Genomic DNA, 18424 nt, shown 5'->3' with positions numbered 1-18424 from the left:
CCTACCAGTTTTCCATGCCTTTAGATGAGATTTGGAAACATAAAGCCCACTCCGATTGTGAAACAGATGCTTGAATCTGTTACTTTTAAATCATGGTCTTTTAATTTCCTCCAGGATCTAATCCCATGTTCTGGTCAGTTGTCAGTCCCTTTAAGTTTGGATCTAATCACATGTTCTGGCCAGTTGTCAGTCCCTTTAAGTTTGGTGAACACAACACTAGGTTAATGATTGTCTCGCTCTTTGTGTTTGACTGACGGACTAAAGAAGTTAAAGCTGCAATTTGGGCTAGTTGGTTTTTATATGAAAACATATTGTCGCAGTGCAACGCGAACAAAAGATGACAGCAGCTTACGGCAGCGAAAAGAGCGTGTTCAGGATCAGCTGTACAGCAAAACACCTGCTTTCTTTGTCGTCCCGAAAACCCCCTGACTCACTAGCTGGAATCTACAAAACATTCCTATCATCGTTCTTTTTCATATACGCACGTGTCACTTGCCCCTCCTAATAGGAGCATCGCCCCGATGCTGATTCAGACCCACCGTATTTTTTATTTGTTTTAACGTGCAGTCAGTCACTCACATATGGCTTCATACGCACTACATGCACAAGTTCAGGTTGGTGCTGGCGACGCCTCGGGCAGTGAGGACTGTCAGAGATGACCTCGTAGGTGACGTCACTTAGCTGTAGCTGACGCGATACTCGGTATGGCCTGAAATATCGCCTTAGCAGCTTCTTGGACAGTGCACGTTTTCGTACGGGTGTCCAAACCCACACTCTGTCACCGATTCTGTACGTTACTGTTCTATGGCGAGCATTGTAGCGGCCTGCGTCGTAGTCTTGTTGCTGGCGGATCCGTAAGCGGGCCAGCTGCCTAGCATCTTCCGCGCATTCAGTGAACACGTCAGTGCCTGTGTCGGTAGCGTCTCATTCATGTGGCAAAATCGCATCCAGCATTGTCCGTACCTCCCGTCCGTGAACCAAGCTGAATAGAGTCATGCGAGTCATTTTTTGTTTAGCCGTATTGTATGCGAACGTGATATAGGGTAAAATTTCGTCCCAATTCTTATGTTGGACATCCACATACATCGACCGCATGTCTTCAATCGTCTTGTTGAGGTGCTCCGTTAGTCCATTCATTCGCGGGTGGTACGCAGTGGTCTTACGGTGAGTCGTTCCACTAAGCATCAGGACGTGGTCTAAAAGAGCTGCCGTAAATGCTGTTCCACGGTCTGTTATCACGATAGTCGGAGCACCGTAGCGTAGCACAATATTTCCTATGAAAAATCTCGCCACTTCTGCTGCGGTGCTCTTTTAGATAGCTTTTGTTTCGGCATACCTGGTTAGGTAGTCTGTTGCAACTATAACCCAGCGATTCCCTGCAGTAGAAGTAGGAAGGGGTCCCAAAATATCCATTCCTATCTGGTCGAACGGTGTACATGGAACCTGAACTGGTTGCAGCTGACCGGCAGGTCTTTTTGAAGGTGACTTGCGTTGCTGGCAATCAAGGCAAGTGTGAATGTGGTGCTTGACGGCTGTTGAGAGTCGTGGCCAGTAGTATCCCTGCCGTACTCTTGCCAATGTGCGAGTGTAGCCTCAATGACCAGACGTCGGCTCGTTGTGACATGCTTGAAGCACTTCAGTTCGAAGGGATGCAGGAATAACGAGCAAATAGGGAGCTCCGATGGATGAAAAGTTTCTTTTGTAGAGGACGCCATTGCGTAAGCAAAACAAACGACGATAATTCCCTCGTAAAGACTCTGGGTGTCCTCGAAGAATGTCTGTCCACGTAATTAATCAAATCAAGCAATTCAGGGTCGCCTCGTTGTTGTTGGGCAATCGTGAACGCGTCGAGAACACCAAAAAAGGCCATATCGTCGTCGTCAGAAAAAGAGGCTGACTGTACTGGTGATCGAGACAGGCAGCCGGCGTCTGTATGTCGTTTCCCAGACTTGTGTATGACCGTCATATCGAATGCTTGTAACTTCAGCTTCAGTTTCAGCTTCACTTTATTTAGCAATCTTTTTCAGCAATCATGTTGAAGTACAACGATTCAATGTTTTTATACAATGGCAATGGTCAACACTCCACCGCCCTAATCGGCCGGTTGGATATCTTAAATTAGTCAACCAACAGAGTGAATGATGGTCACTAATAACTTTGAAGGGGCGGCCATACAAATACGGGTGAAATTTCATAACTGCCCAGACCACGGCGAGGCATTCTTTCTCAGTTGTTGAATAATTGGCCTCAGTGCGTGTTAGCGTCCTGCTTGCGTAGGCGATCACTCGTTCCGTGTCTTCTTGCCACTGCACAAGCACAACTCCGAGGCCTACATTGCTTGCGTCAGTGTGAAGCATTGTTGGCGCTTGCTCGTCGAAGTGGGCAAGCACTGGAGGCGTTTGAAGACGTTGGCGGAGGTCATTAAACGCTGCTTGCTGTTCGTCGTTCCACTCAAAGGTGGCGTCGTCTCTAATGAGGCGAGTTAACGGCGACGCAATCCGTGCGAAGTCAGCCATAAACCGGCGATAGTAGGCGCATAGGCCCAGAAAGCGCCTGACAGCTTTCTTATCGGACGGTACTGAGAACTGTGCCACGGCCGCAAGTTTTTCTTAATCAGGCTGAACGCCGGTGCAGTTGACAACATGACCAAGAAGCAGCAGTTCTTCAAAACAAAAGTGGCATTTCTCTGGTTTCAATGTGAGACCCGCGGAACGTATGGCTCGCAAAACAACTTCTAGCCTTTTGAGATGCTCGTCAGAAGTTGGGGAAAACACTATGACGTCGTCTAGATAAACTAAACAGGTCTTCCATTTTAACCCTGAAAGTACAGTGTCCATGAGCCTTTGAAAAGTAGCGGGCGCTGAGCACAGACTGAAGGACAGAACTTTAAAGTCATATAAACCATCCGGCACCACAAAAGCGGTTTTTTCCCGATCTCTTGGGTCTACCTCGATCTGCCAATATCCGCTTCTGAGGTCCATTGAAGAAAAGTAGCGAGCATTTCGAAGCCTCTCAAGGGAGTCATCAATACGTGGAAGCGGATACACATCTTTCTTAGTCACTTGATTCAGCTTCCTATAGTCCACGCAAAAACGCAGGGTACCGTCCTTTTTCTTAACTAGCACTACAGGCGATGCCCACGGGCTCTGTGATGGCTGAATCACATCATCTTCAATCATTTTAGCGACTTGTTGCTGTATCACTTCCCGTTCCTTTGGAGCCACACGATAAGGATTCTGGTGTATAGGCCTTGCTGCGTCGTGGGTAATTATTCGATGCTTTGTTAGCAGCGTTCGACCGACCCGTGATGTCGATGAAAAGCAGTCCTGGAATTCCGCTAGCAGCTCAAGAAGTCTCGTTCGCTCGTCTCTTGACAATGTAGTACCAATGTCAAGATTAGGTACTGATTCTTCGTGGGGTGCTTAGTCTAGTGCTGATTAACTGCCTTGGATTTCTGCAGTGTTGTCAAAGTAAGCGACGACTGTACCCTTTGGGAGATGTCAGCGCTCAGCACTAAAGTTAGTGAGCAACAAGTTAGTGCGTCCTGCAGCGACAGTGTCAAGACCTCGAGCAACTGAAATACCGTGCCTAAAAATCAGCGAGCTTATTTGATCAGCAATACCGTCGCCGTCTAACGGCTCATCCACTGCCAGCGAAACAAGCGTACACAATCGTGGCGGGACAACCACATCATCATCCGTCAGACGTAAAGGCTCTGAACGAGACGTATGTCTCGGCTCTGAATAATCGACTAAAGCACAGGGCTGTTGTTGCAAAACGTAAGGACACTGTCGGGGACGTTGATGACGGCACCATGTTCTCTAAAAAAACCATTCCGATAATCAGGTCTTTACAGCATAAAGCAAGAACGACGAAAGTCACCACGAAAGTAGAGCCACCGATGTCGAGCCTTGCTGTGCACATTCCGACAGGCATCAGTAATTGGCCGTCTGCCGTCCTTAAGTGAGGTCCCGTCCTCACTGTCTTTACTTTCTTGAGGCGTACGGCAAGGTCATCACTAATAATAAAGAAGTCGGCCCTGGTGTCGACTAAAGCTCTGACTTGCTGTCAGTCCACAAGAACGGTAAGGCCTGGGGTCACAGTTTCGTCAATGTTACGTCTTGTCAGCTTTACAGCGTCCTGAGGTGGGAATAATGGGGGCATTTTTTCTTCGTTTTGACAGCCTGCAACCTTCTCCCCTGAGGTCGCCACCTTCAGTTTCCCCGGTGTGGCCTGGGTGACCTCGATCCTCTGGTGTCGGCAAAAGTGCAGCGCTGCAACGAAGGTGACTGGGCAGGAGAAGGAGAGCGTGGTCGATGTCAAAAGCCCGGCTGGTAATCAATTATAATCTCAACATCGTTGTTACGGCAGCCGTCGAAGGGGGGTCGAGGCGCCAGAGGTCCTTGAGAACTGACATCACCATGGCAGGATACGTAGTCGTTGGCATGTAGACTGTCAAACCGTTGGCTGAGAGGGTAAAACGGATCGGCGCGGCGCCAACAGTAGCGGGCTATGTAGCCCACACCTCCGCAGTTGAAACAGAGTGGACGCCTGTCGATTGTGCGCCAGGTGTCCGTTCGGCAAAGCTGTGGATGCCGTGACGACTCCTCACGTGATGAAGGCCATTGCAGGCCAGAAGACGACTGGTCATATGGGGGCTGGATGGGGTGGGCGCCATGATGTCTCCCCATGTGGTGGTGATCAAGGAACGGTTGCAGGTGGCGGGTAGCATAAAGGCGGAGCGAGTGGGAAGCTTCAAAGGGCGACGGCATACGTCATGGGACGTTGCTCGGGGGCAGGATCAGCTGTCCAGGATGCTTGGTGGATTTCGTCGCGGACGACTTGAGCGACAGATGCCGTGGATGTATCCACTACCGGAGTCCGCAACCTTTGCAGTTCTTTCCGTACAATCTCTCTAATCATGTCACGCAAGGAGCTATGATTATCAAACGTCACAGCGGCAGCCTGAATTTGGGGGCTGCTGCACAAGCAGTGATATTGTTAGCAGCGTTGGTGAAGTGCCCGCTCGATAGCCGACGCTTCTTTAATGAAGTTCTCTACAGTGCTTGGCGGGTTGTGCAGAAGTCCGGCGAACAGCTGCTCTTGCACGCCACGCATGAGGTAGCGCAACTTCTTATCTTCGGTCGTCTGCAGGTAAGCCCTCCGAAATATATGTGTCATGTCTTCGGCGAACATGGCGAGCGTTTCATTGGGTTTTTGGACCCTTAGCTCTAGTAGTTGATGGGCGCGGTCACGTCTGTCGACATTGGCAAATGTTTCAACCGTCTGCTGGTGAAAGTCGGTCCATGTGGACAGACTGCCTTTTCTGTTCTCGTACCAAGTACGAGCACTGTCATCAAGATACAAGTAGGCCCGGCCGAGCTTTTCCTGAGCAGACCACTGGTTGATCTTCGCAACACGGTTATAGTGATCTAACCAGTCTTCTACATCTTCGTGTGCACAACCACCAAAGCATTCAGGCTCCAGCGATTGAAAAAACGTTACCTGGGATAGAGCGGGAGGACTGGTGCCGAGAAGTACAGGCTGCGGGCTGGTGTTAGCCATTTCTAGATGTCTTTTAGAGGGCTTCTGTGAGGGGTTGAAGTCTGGAGGAAGACCTCGTAGCTGACGACTGAATCGATGGACAGGGGTTGCAATAGGCACGTCCGGGCTGGATGAACGGCTCCTACTAGGGGTGGGAAGCATCTGGCAGCATCGCGGCCCAGCTCCTCCACCAGTGTCGCAGTGCAACGCGAACAAAAGATGAAAGCAGCTTACGGCAGCAAAAAGAGCGTGTTCAGGATCAGCTGTACAGCAAGACGCCTGCTTCGTTGTCGTCCCGAAAACCGCCCGACCCACTAGCTGGAATCTACAAAACATTCCTATCATCGTTCTTTTTCATATACACACGTGTCAATATTATAGTGGAACAAATCAAGGACAGAGAGAGATCGACACACGACAATCTCTAGACTTCAACTGAAAATCGTACTCTCGACACGCGACAGTAAAAAATATAATCGTGAAGAAAATAATAATAAAAACCTAAACTGGTGACATTGTCGCCATTCTGTCATTGATTCGAGCTACACATGCTTAGCTACATACCACACATGCACCCTTTCAAGAAGCTAATATCTTTTTCCGAAGACAATTGAGGGTACATTTATGCACCTGTCTGCTTCTCTGAGTATGTACAGTAGAATCTCGATGATACGATCACGGCTGATACAAATTTGGGGTGATACAAATTTTTCTGTGATCCCGGTCGAGACCCATTAATTTACTATGTGCTAGAGTACGGTTGTTATGAACTGATTTTTTACCCGAGTCGTTTGATATGAGTAAATGCCACCCCACCGACGGCCACAGAAGTAAACAGCGTGCACGCACGCGCTCAAATGCGTGCTGCGTCGCCGGTTTGGCACGTTGCCAGCACCAACTGATAGCAGCGGGCGACAGACTCCAATATCTGCACGATCTTGGATGCCGGAGTATGCCAATGCACCTTTTGCGTTCACTTGAAGGCTCCAGATGGCGCTGGCGACGGTGGAAACAAAAATCCAATCCAATCTTTGTTTTGCTTGGTGGTGGGTGTTCTCAGGCAACGTTTTTTGATACTGTCAGTTGGGTAAGCACGCGTGGTTGGAGTGGCGAGGAGCGGCCCCCTCCCGTATCTCGCGCAGTGGTGGCGCTGCTGTCGCTTTGGGATTGGCAAAGGAGCGTCGTCTGCTACCTCTGCATGCGAAACAGTGGGAAATTCGTTTCCAAATACTCGGATTGTAGTTAAAGCTGCTTGATGAGGGCCGAATGAATACTACTTAGTGATAAATAAGGGCCGTGCATGTACCTAAGAAATGTATGAATATTGCTTTACCTGAAATGACTACGTGGTGTGGCCAGCGGGTGGCACACAGGGCCAGTGCCATCCCCCCCCCCCCCCCCCCCCCGAAAATATTTTTGCTATTGTTTACAGAGCAGAAAGTGACACTCGACCACGGCACCCTTTTCAAATCAAGGGGGTGCCTCTACCCCCCCCCCCCCGAAAAACAATTCTGCCTGTGCCTCTGCAATGAATAGGGTTCATCTGCACCTTCAGGTTGTGGACGAATCTAAGCGAACGAGCCTGTTGTAATTACACATCGTATCAATTGCGTGTAAAGATATATTTAGGAACAGCTGTGCTTTTTTTTTTGAACAGCTAAGGAAAAATAGACAGGCCACATGAGCAGTCTTGCACGAATTAGCGCCACAATCCTGCTGTGCTCTATATCAGTGAACTTGCAAGCCTCACGTAGGCACAGCTCACATAAATGGTATAAATTTTATGTGAAGATGCATTTTATACACAAACTCCTTGGATTGTAGCTGAAATCATCTGAGGAGTTAGGAGAAGGGCTTCTAAAGTTATGGAAGAACAATTTAAGAAAAAATAGAACACAGTGCAATAGCTGACATACAGCCAGTATTTAAATAACTTTTGTTTGAAAAAGCTTTTTCACATTTTGTATTTCACACGTGACAGGAGATGATCAAGCATGCTTGAGTGAATTAGCAGTAGGATAGTAAACATGCCTACCTGTAGCGCGCCGGGCTGTCGAAGTATACCCATGCCTTCGAGGAAAACACTTGCGATCAGCGGCCATTCTTCAAACTTCAAATAATTCTGCAGTTCTCAAGGCTTGGACAGCTGCTATTCCATGAGAAGCCTTCCAGGTGACAGTCAAGACCTCCATTTCAAATCTGAGGACCTAATCCCTCGCTGCGAGCACATAGTAGGCGGAAACGATGTCAAAATTCAACGTGGTATCTTGGCACTAGAGCCCGGTGCTGTTCCTCAAAGTTTTCAGAATATTCCTGCACACTTGTCTAAATCAGCGGCATTGAACAGCAAAAGGGAACCTCCGAAACTAGAAGAAACCGGGAGTTTCCAGGGCCGTGTGTCGGCTGTTGGTAGCAATGTGTCTGACGTCAACATGGAGTACTGCAATGTTGACTAAGCTACTGGCGTCCCCTACGATCCAGAGTTATGTTCAGAGATAGCTACTTTATTGCATGCAGTACAAGACCGACGAAAGTTTCAATCCAGGAATGTCAAGCTTATCCAGAAGTTCTTTTTATTTTTTCGAAGTTGTTCAAAACAAAGGTATTGTCGAAATCGACAAGGCAGTGGTGGTAACAAAAGACTTCCGCTTTGTCTTCAGTTGTAGGGGAAGCTTGTTCTCTCGTGCGCATACAGCGAACATGGTTTCAGAAGCCAGCTGAAACTCAGGAGCTTGCAGATGGTATCAACTTTTCTCAGTTATGTTGATTACGTGAAAATATACACGGGCTGTCATAGCAGCTGATACCCTTCGATTTCGACTGCAACATCAGCCCCAAAGATCCGAGACGTGTGGAGGATCACTTTCGGGCTGTCCCAAAAAGACTTATGCCCACCATGCAAGAACACAAGGAAGAGTCGGCGAGCTCGATAGAAGAAAAAAAAAAAAGAACTACAAAACTAACGAGGCTTCACTGAATATTATGCTTCTTTACTAAAAACTAAAAAAGATGGTTAAAAGGCCTATAGTTTTGGAGAAAAAGTGTAGAACAACATTCAGAAAATGAAAACACTGCTTTCCAAAGGTTCTACAAGTCAAGTGAACCAACTGATGACCGGCCTTCCTCCAGCACAACAACTGATATTGCTGACCGGAACCTCTTTGAACTTGAATTCGCAATGCATTTCCTTCATAATTTATTTGTTTAAGGCATGATGATGACAGCAGAGGCAGTATGTTCACCTTTGACATCAACCTACAAGCTGTAACAGGGCTCAATATTTTAAAGAACAGGCAAGTAATCAGCCACTCGGTTTCATAGCGCAACCCTCTGGCTGACTGAACCACTTGTGGACACACAATCCTCCAAATTCGGGGTTTCTCTAAGTTTTGGTGGTTTCCTTTCGCGCTTTAATGGCGCTGGTTTAGACAAGTGTGCAGGAATATTCGAGAAAATTTTAGGAAATACACCAGGCTTAGGTGTCCACATACCATATGAAAGTTTGACGTTTCCCCTTACGATGTGCTCGCAGCAAGTGGTTAGGTCCTCGCATTCGAAATGTAAGTCGGAAAGGTATTTCGTCACCAGAAAGGCTTTTCATAGAATAGCAGGTGTTCAGGTGCCGAGAACTGCAGGGTAATTTTGGGGGTTTTAAGAAGTGCCGCTGGTCGCGAGTGTTTTCCTCGGAGGCATAGCCACTTCGACAGCCCGGCGTGCCGCATGTAGGCATGTTTACTATGTTAAACTTCTAATTCAATCAAGCATGCTTTATTGTCGTGTAACATATAAAGTACTATTGCGATGACCGAAATCTAACTTTCCCTTCAAGCTCCTGCCGCTGTGGTCTCAGCAAGCAAACTAAAAAAGAAAAATCAACGCTGCCGCGGGATGCCGGTGGCGGCTCAATCTCAACGCTACGCCAGCGCCGCTCCTCGGAGCGGATACGAGTTGGGGCCGCCTCCGGAGCAAGCTTTTCCAACTGACAGTATCTAAATACGTTCTCTGGTGCGGACACATGGTTACTGTAGTGCGGAGGCTGTCGACACTGTCCTGCCCAGTCGAGCACACACATTTGCTTGGTTGTGCCTTTTTGCGGAGTCCCAGCAAGCTATGTTTCTCAAGCGGATGGCTCTCTCCTTCAAGGAGAAACTGGACATCCTTCGAAAGGTCGATGAGGATCCGAAAAGAAAACGCACGGAGTTGGCTAAGGAGCTAGGCCTCGCTACGTCACAATTGTTAGACAGCGGGACACAATAATGAAAAATGTGCTTTCGTTCAGCGTCAACGCGAAACAAGCGAAAACAGCCCGACACGTGAAACTTGAAGAACTTTTATTGATCTGGTTCAAGGAGGTTACTGCAGCCGATGTGAACATTGACGGCAAAGTTTTGCATGAAAAAGCCAACGAGATCAAACTTGCTCTGCACATGAATGGATTGCAGGCCTCAAGTGGGTGGCTGCACCGTTTCAAGACGAGACACGGTCTCGTGTACAAAAGCGTCTGTGGGGAAGCCAAGAAGACTGACGAGACCGTTGTTAGCGACTGGCTCGCGAAGCTGGAGTCTCTTATCTTGGAGTATGAGCCTCGTGAGGTTTTTAATGCAGACAAGGCAAGCCTGTTTTTAAATCTTCATACCGAGAAGAGCCTTTGCTTAAAAGGTGAAGCGTGCCAAGGAGGCAAAATAAGCAAAGAAAGAATAACAGTTTTTCTGTGCTGCAATGTCGATGGGTCGGAAAGACTTACATTGACCATAGTTGGAAAATTTCAGAAGCCTCAGTGTTTCCAGCGCGAGAGCCATTTGCCATGCGTCTATCGCGCAAACAAAAAAGCGTGGATGACGGCGGCCCTGATCGAAGAATTTCTGTCTCTCCTTGACAGAAGAAGATTGTTCTGATTCTTGATTACTGCACCGCCCACCAGAACCAAGTGACACTTCAAAACATCAAGCTGTTTTTTTTGCCCGCAAACACGACGACACACTTGCAACGGCTTGACGCTGGGATTATAAAAAACGTCAAGCACCCTGTAAAGAGCCTTCTTGTGCACTGCCTCCTTGCCAAAATCGAGAGAAAAGACGAAGGTGGCCTGCGAATAAACCTTTTGAACGCCATCCATTTTATCTCAATGGCTTGGGATAGAGTAACGCCGAATACCATTGCGAACTGCTTTTGTAAATGCGGCTTCTTTAGGATTCTCGAAGAGGTGCCAGAGGTCCTTCCAGAGTCAGAGGAGCCCATTAAGGGTTGGAAATGCCTTGATACCAGGTGTTCGACTGACGACTTTTGAATGGCGGATGACAATATTGCCACTTGCGGTGTGCGCACAGTAGAAGATATTGGGAACGAGGCCACGTGTGAGGTTGCCGATTCCAGCGACGATGGCGAGGAAATAGACGAGTGCAACGGCGAAGGACCACCACCGGGGGCTGAAACTCTACATGCCCTCGACATCCTGAGGCGTGCTATGACTGCTGAAAAAATCAGTGACGACACATGCATGCGTTTTTACGGATTCCAGAACAGTGTTCTGAGTGACCTGACAAAAAAAAAAAAGCAGAAAGACATCAGAAATTTTTTTCTGCAAAAAATAAATTTTTTTTTTGAGTGTCGAAAATGAGTTTGCCTCCGACTCAGTCTTAATTTAGTTAGTTTTGCATGTGTTCGATGATACGAATTTCGGCTATTACGAATATTTTATGTGACCCTGCGAGATTCGTATCATCGAGATTCTACTGTACACAGCCTCACAAATCTCACATCGAACTTGGATCCCATCACAACGCCCGACTTGCACTAAATGCAAGAGCGCCCCCACACCACTTACAATGAGCGGCCAAGTGACCCCTTAAGCAAGCAATGATACTGCTACTCAGTGCTCCCTTAGCCAGTCGTTAAAGCAGTGCCCCATCTCTCCTACATAACATTTGCCGCTGGACAAAGGATACTGTTCACAATGCCTTGAACACAGAAAATGAACCTGGTAGCGTGTTTTATTAGCATCCTTGCCTTCTTTTCTCATTCACAACTGTGCACAGTTGCAACAGCTTATCTGGTGCTGCGCAGAGCACAACACATTTCTTGATTGATATGTGGGGTTTAAAGTCCCAAAACCACCATATGATTATGAGAGACGCCGTAGTGGAGAGCTTCAGCAATTTCGACCACCTGGGGTTCTTTAACGTGCCAAATCTGAGCACACAGGCCTACAACATTTACGCCTCCATCGGAAATGCAGCTGTTGCAGCCGGGAATCGATTCCGCAACCTGCGCGCTAGCAGCCGAGTACCTTAGCCACTAGACCACCGCGGCGGGGCAACAACACATTTCTTGGCTACTTTTTTCAAGCAATGCATAAAAGGTGATGATTGTAGGGCACTCCTACTCGCCGAGTACCAAAGCAGCTTTGATCTTTTGTGGAAAAAGTGCACCATTTCTTTTTAAGAAAGCTTTCCGTGACAGATGCCACCAGTTCATGAGGAAACCCTGCATCTGCATTGCGAACACCTGTGCTTGCAAGCTTCAAGTGACCCTGTGCCAGCAAGACTTCTGTAGGGATCCGTGCAAACAGTTGATCACTATCTCACGTTTGACCAACTCCAAATGTGCCGAGCTGTAACCTGAAAGCTGCTTTTTATAGCGACACTGATATGCCTAGCAAACCTGGTTATCAGTAAAACGCATGTGCATGACTAAATATTGAATATGTACATCCATTCAATGGCAACTCATGGTTGAAGTTCGGCCCCTTTGAGCAGCTTTTAAAAACATCTAAAACTCCGTCGACCAGTCTGCCACAGTTCAAAAGATCATCCACTTCTACAAAAACTAAAAAGCCATCTACATAGCTAACACATTTAACAATGAGGTAATTACCGCACACTGCAACGCACCAGTGACAGCAAGCTAAAAATATCTCGCAAAGCATGGAGGCAGCACAGGAGCAAATACATACTCAGTTCCTCTGCACCTAAGACTAGTTCTTAAACGAAGCAAATGTAGAGTCAAGGTAAAATACTAAAAGGCCTAAAAAATTTACCAACGACATCCCCGCATGCATTCAGAATGAAATATCGCCCGCTACTTCAAACAACCTCACGGTGACAGTTAGTTCCTTTTTAGAAACATATAACGCAAAGCTTCAATGACTAAAAATCAAAGTTAGCTGCAGTCCTGTGCAAATTCCTAAAAAGTCAGTTACTTCGTTCAAATTGCAGATGCAAAACGAATCTTTCACGACCAAATTGTCCAAGTGTGTCTGAATAAACCTAGACACATAACACCCTGCCACATGCACTTTTCAGACAACTGCTCTAAAAGGATGCCCTTGCTTGTGTGTTTCAACGGAAAAAGATACCTTCAGCTCATCTTTGTCAGTCCCTAAAATGTTCTTGTGCAAATGAAGCAACTTTATTTGCAGGAATCTATGGCTTCTTTTTTTTACGACGGTCTTCCTATGTGCAAGCAGAAGAAAACTTTTCGTCAATGGCCAGAAAAGCTTTTTCCTCGTACAGAGCAACAGGCATGACTATAAATCCTCCCTCTTTATGAGCTTCCAACAATGCTTGTTCTTCTAGAAGCTTGTTCGGCAATCTTATGCTTGCATCATGTCCACCAGCGCTGGCCAGGGTGTACACCAGTGTTGCCAGTGTACACTTCTCCAGTCGGGGCTCACGGCGTTCTCTCTGGTAATTCCAACAATGCTCACTAGATGGCATATAGCCACCCAAGGCACCGGTTTCTGATGGCCCGCGCGCTTACCTCCTCACGACTACGTCCACTTCGTTCTCGTCGCTTCATAGTCGCGGCAGCACGTGACAAGTTCCTACGATGAGTGTTACGCACAGATATTGATATCCTGCCAAGCCCTCTCACCTGCTTGCGCTGAACCGCATTGAAAAACGCCTGATAGCTCCGTGTCTGCCATTCATGAACGTTAGGCATCTGACTCATGGCAGTAGCCAGTATGGCATAAAGGGGCAGGTGGTTAACGTGCCAATCGACGTGGCCAACACTGTGCAGTGCCCACTACGGAAAGTGCCCGACAACACTGACTTCGATGTATACATCATGCGCTGGCTTGTCAACAAACCTTCCCACAGAATCGGTCTCACCAAGAAACGCCTCGTGCACCTCCGAGCAAGCTCCCCTAACATCATTCACTTTGTGGATATGGTGGTGATTTTTTCATGCAAGAGGTCAACAGCTTTCTTGACGCTCACTGGCTTACTTATGTAACCAGCTTTTCCAGACAGCAGGAAATTAACAGGTATTGAAATACATCTGACTTTCTCTTTGCACTGTACTTGCTGAGCTACTCTCCTAACCAAAGAAACTAGAACTACTATATTTTCATTAGGCTCCACGCTGTACTTAGGACTACAATTCAAAACATCATAAATGAAGTCAAGCAGTTCAAACTGTACAAGCAATGTGACCTGCTATGGCTTTACACTACTAGTCATCTTGCTCTTTTTTAAGCACACCACAACACAGGCAGACAGTTCTGACATCAAACCTCACTAATATTTACAGAGTCCCCCATTCAAGCACGAAGCAAGGCCTCATTGGAGAAAATAAGACATGACAAAGTCAAGATGTTATGACATGGTGGATCGGGATGGCAGTGTTCTGGCCCACCGTATCATCACATGCCAAGATCTTGTCATATCCACGAATGCAACAGTTCAAACAGTATTTGAAGAAATTTTTGGAGCACGAGAACCTTAATTTGGAGCAGTTTCACAAATCTATCTTAGTCTTGGAATAGAAAGCAAAAAAATGTGCACACCATTTACCTTAAGTGCAATCACGTTTTAGCTTCAGTGGGCAAAGTCTTAGAAAAAAGATCATTGAATACTGTTTAAACCCACACGACGTGTAGAACTTATACCAACCTGCAAATCAGGTTTATGTATGTTCTCAGTGTAGTTACAGGATCAAGCAAAAAAACAAAGCAAAAGGAATGAAATAAAAACTGCAACTAATATCTTTGCGTGAATCACGAAGTACTCTTAACAGTGAGTAGTGATTGACTAGTCTTATTAAGTCCAAACTTAATAGCATACCAAACAGCTCTTCCACGTAAGTAGGATTTGGCTACATTAGGCCAAAACACTCAGATAAAACTGTTCTTGCATATGACTAGAAGACAACTAGCTAGTTCCGTTACCCAAGAAATGGACATTTTGTGCTGCCACATAGCACTTGGTGGTCCTACCCAAAGAGGTGGCAGCAAACATGTTTAGGTTTATGCCGATTAAATGCTTAGGGTGCATTTACAGCAATACTGACAGTGCTATCCACACGCATTGCTAACCAGATAGCTGGAGATGCTTATTGTGATAGGGTTGTTGGCTATAAGTCACATTAGTGCACTGGTTGGTGCCCACGATTATGCCTTCATGCTTTTTCCATGCTTATCAGTAAAGATGTCACCGTACTCAGAAGAAAGTCGAAATCATTAACCGCCCAATCTGCATTTCCTTAAGAGGCAGAAAGCCTTTTGCAGCCTATTGGAGCGTTGGCCTGATATTGAGCTGAGAGAACGAATAAACCTTATTAAAGGTTGTAGGAAAAAACCAGTATAGCTTGAGCAGCCAGTAAAAATGCTCACCTGATCTATATTTTACTTTTTAATACACGTAAAAAGGGTACACGTTAAAATTCTACTGTATGTATGACAAATTATGCCCTAGAGCTTTGGTACTTCTACCAATGCAATATGTCGAACAGGGCTCTGCTAAACAGTGCTGACAATGACAACGTCCCCTATTAACATTTGCAGTGCCAGTCAAATGGTCAATAATTTCCAATGAACACACCAGCAGCAGACTTTCAATGCTTTTTACAGGAAGCTTCCAATTTAAATTGACACAAAATTTTACTCATACCGAATGTCCATGTACAAGAACATTGCAACCAGCCGTGAAATGCCATAACTTCCTGGGCACGGAACATCAAGAACCTTTTTGCCTTGCCTGTGGTACAGTGGCAGCATATGGTTACGTTAACATGGTGGTGAGATAAGGTTATGTAACCCACATCTATTCCAATGAATTGTACAGGATGATAAATGTCTAAACTTCAGGTTGCCAATGTGGCCTCTATTTTACACTGAAATTAGTGAAATTGAGAAATCTTGCAGTTGGTCTGGCTGTTCAGCACAGCTTGGCCCAAAATTACGAAACTGTGCCAGAATGGCACAAATGATGGAGGTTTGCCCTCTTGCAATGTCTTATATTTCATTTCCACCCCCTCACAACCCACAATCATTATATGTATAAGTGTGTTCTCTAAAAGTACTAAACGAGTTGGTAGTTAGCACCAAATAAACTTATTTGTCTTTCTTTTATGTCTGCTTCAGTGCTTCCACAAGTCTAAGTGTATTTCTAAGCTTAATACAAACATGAACAGCCACCAATTAGGCCTGTTTATTGCTTTGATAAAGAATATTTGGCACTGTAACACTAAGGTCAGCACACAATGGTATAGTGACACTTTGTAATGATGGAACAAGCGTGAAAGCTGAGCTAATTCTGATCCCCACAGTGTATGAATTCAATGTTTGTTCTGGCTTTCTGCTAGTGTACAGCTAGACTTTGTCTGCACTTTGCCAAACTATAGGCACTCGCTCTCATGCTATGAACCAAATAGCTCCAATGAATACCATTTTAATGTTACCAGAAAAAGAAAAAAAAAAAGACTACCCTCATAGTATGAAAATTTATAAGCCGAACTTTCTGCCATTTTTCTGTTACATTGCTGCTACTTACACATACCAAAGGTTTCTTTTTCCTTGAAAAAACGAAAAGCACTTCTCAACTGCTCCGCTCCAAGGCCCATCTTTTGTGCCATTTCTGTCCATCTGGGCCCAACCGTGTCATACATGCGTAGCACCTGTTTTTTCTGTTCTGGAGTGAGCCTGTAACAAAAGTATCACAGAAGACAGAGGTGCTGAATGCCTTTCTTTTTTCAGTGAATACAATGATTGTACAAAGTAGAGAAGAATCTCAATATTCACTATGATAAACATACTCTTGTAGTCAAAAGCAGTACCAATTATGTAGGCATTCTATAATTAACAAACATATATAGGCTTTCTATACTTGTTAACACAGTAAAAACAGCAAGTTGACTTCCACTCACAATGAAAGTAAGAGTGAAAAAAAAATGTTAAGACAAGATAGTAGATAGGACAGACACTGCATATTTATGTTTATTGACACCAGTCACTTTTCAATATTCCACTTTTTAAACATGAATTGCTCACTATCATGGGTGACCAGATGAGACACTATTCTGGCCATCATTTACAAAAATTAGTGGGGGGATGAAAAGCAACACAAGTGTCAAAATGACTAGCTTTAGCGTTGCTCTCAAAATCACAAATAACAACAATGTTCTTGACGTCATGTAAAAATATTTATCTTAAAAGACCTGCAAGAGCCAAATTTTTGCTTATGACTTTTTTAATATAATTTGTCGCTTTGCATCTGGTTATGCCGGAACCCAATAACTGCTCTAACGTATCATATAATTAATGCTAGCATCGCTAAATGTGACGAATATATCGTCACTTCGAAACGCCTGCCTGAAGTTGTAAGAAACTGGAACCTCACAACAGGAGAGCACCTAGGACAATGTGCGATCAAGCTTCAGTGATGTTAGGAGTGCAATTTTAAAATCAAGGCCCCGCACACGGTATAGAATGAAACTATGTGGGTGCTTAGATAAGAGTTAATCCCATTAAGAGTGCATTTATTTAAAAAATAAAGAAAAGCATCCCCAGCACAAGCAGCCACAACCACCTGCAGAGCAGCCTGTCAACAACAGAGCAAGAGGGGCAAGGAGCAACAGCCCGATAGTCGATGCCAGTAATGATATTGTGTGTGCCCCGTGTATGTTCTGCGACGTCGACAATACTTGCTCTTCTTGTAGAAGGTCACAAGGGACCTCTGCCTACGTCATACTAGTGGCGATGACACTCGGATGATCATTCATGCATATTTCAAAACCGAACTAAAATATTTTGATCGTAAGGTTTGCTACTAATAATTGGTGAGAAGTACCCACTTAATACAGGACACTGAAACAACCCAAACAAGTCGAGGTTTAAATTTTTGTGTCAGGGACTTTTTAAAAGGGTACTAACACCATTTTTTTTGCCATATAAATCTTTTGTATTGTAAGACAGCTCTGAGCAAGTGTGAAGCTCAGCAAATGCTGATATTTTATTTTGATAGTAAAGTCCACTTCCACATGCCGCACCTACCGACATCAATATTAGTTTGACTCCCAGAAGTGCGTTTCATTAGGCTAGTTGGTCAAACATAGTAAAAGGTTAAAAAAAAAATGGTGCGAACTAGAGGATACGAATGAAGAAATTAGAGACAGGATAAGCAATGACTAAGAGCTGGCTGTTTTAATGCTTTCCTTAGATACATTCTTTTTCCCATAGAAAAATTTAGTTGGCATCCATATTGGCATCTTCAATCCTCCTAACAACAAAGGTTTTCTTCCAATAACTTATGCTCGGCAAAACAGTTCAATAATGAGATAAATAATAAAAAAATATGTATTGATGCAATGGCTATCTCAAAATATTAGAATGTCAGTTAGCTGGGTCAGAGAGCAATTACAGCAATTGACCTATTACGAGTAGAAGAGGGCTTGAGCCTTCTGCGAAAGTGCAGCCTTGTAGCAATAAAATGGGAGTTTTAAGCAGTGTAAGTCTGTTTCGGAGCATACTTCGGCTCACTTAAAAGAAGTTACCGTGATGGAGTGACAACTAACAAACAGCAGCAATGAAGCATAACTGCAAAAACATAATCCAATAATGAAACACTACAGCATTTTTTCACTCATAACCCATCACTGAATA

General features: G+C 45.3%; 1 protein-coding gene across 2 annotated transcripts in view; it reads right to left on the bottom strand.

Moving 5' to 3' along the window:
• LOC119177188 (uncharacterized) overlaps positions 1 to 18424 on the bottom strand; it is a 132351-nt gene that overhangs the window by 76908 nt on the left and 37019 nt on the right. The window contains exon 7 of one of the 2 annotated variants that reach the window (XM_075878191.1): positions 16317 to 16465. In XM_075878191.1, coding sequence (XP_075734306.1) covers positions 16317 to 16465 — 149 coding nt within the window. The remainder of the gene's footprint in view (positions 1 to 16316; positions 16466 to 18424) is intronic. The other variant, XM_037428595.2, reaches the window with a different exon arrangement.

Source organism: Rhipicephalus microplus, chromosome X (assembly GCF_043290135.1).
Source record: "Rhipicephalus microplus isolate Deutch F79 chromosome X, USDA_Rmic, whole genome shotgun sequence".
Lineage (NCBI taxonomy): Eukaryota > Metazoa > Arthropoda > Arachnida > Ixodida > Ixodidae > Rhipicephalus > Rhipicephalus microplus.
This window is presented reverse-complemented; position numbering and strand designations above follow the sequence as displayed.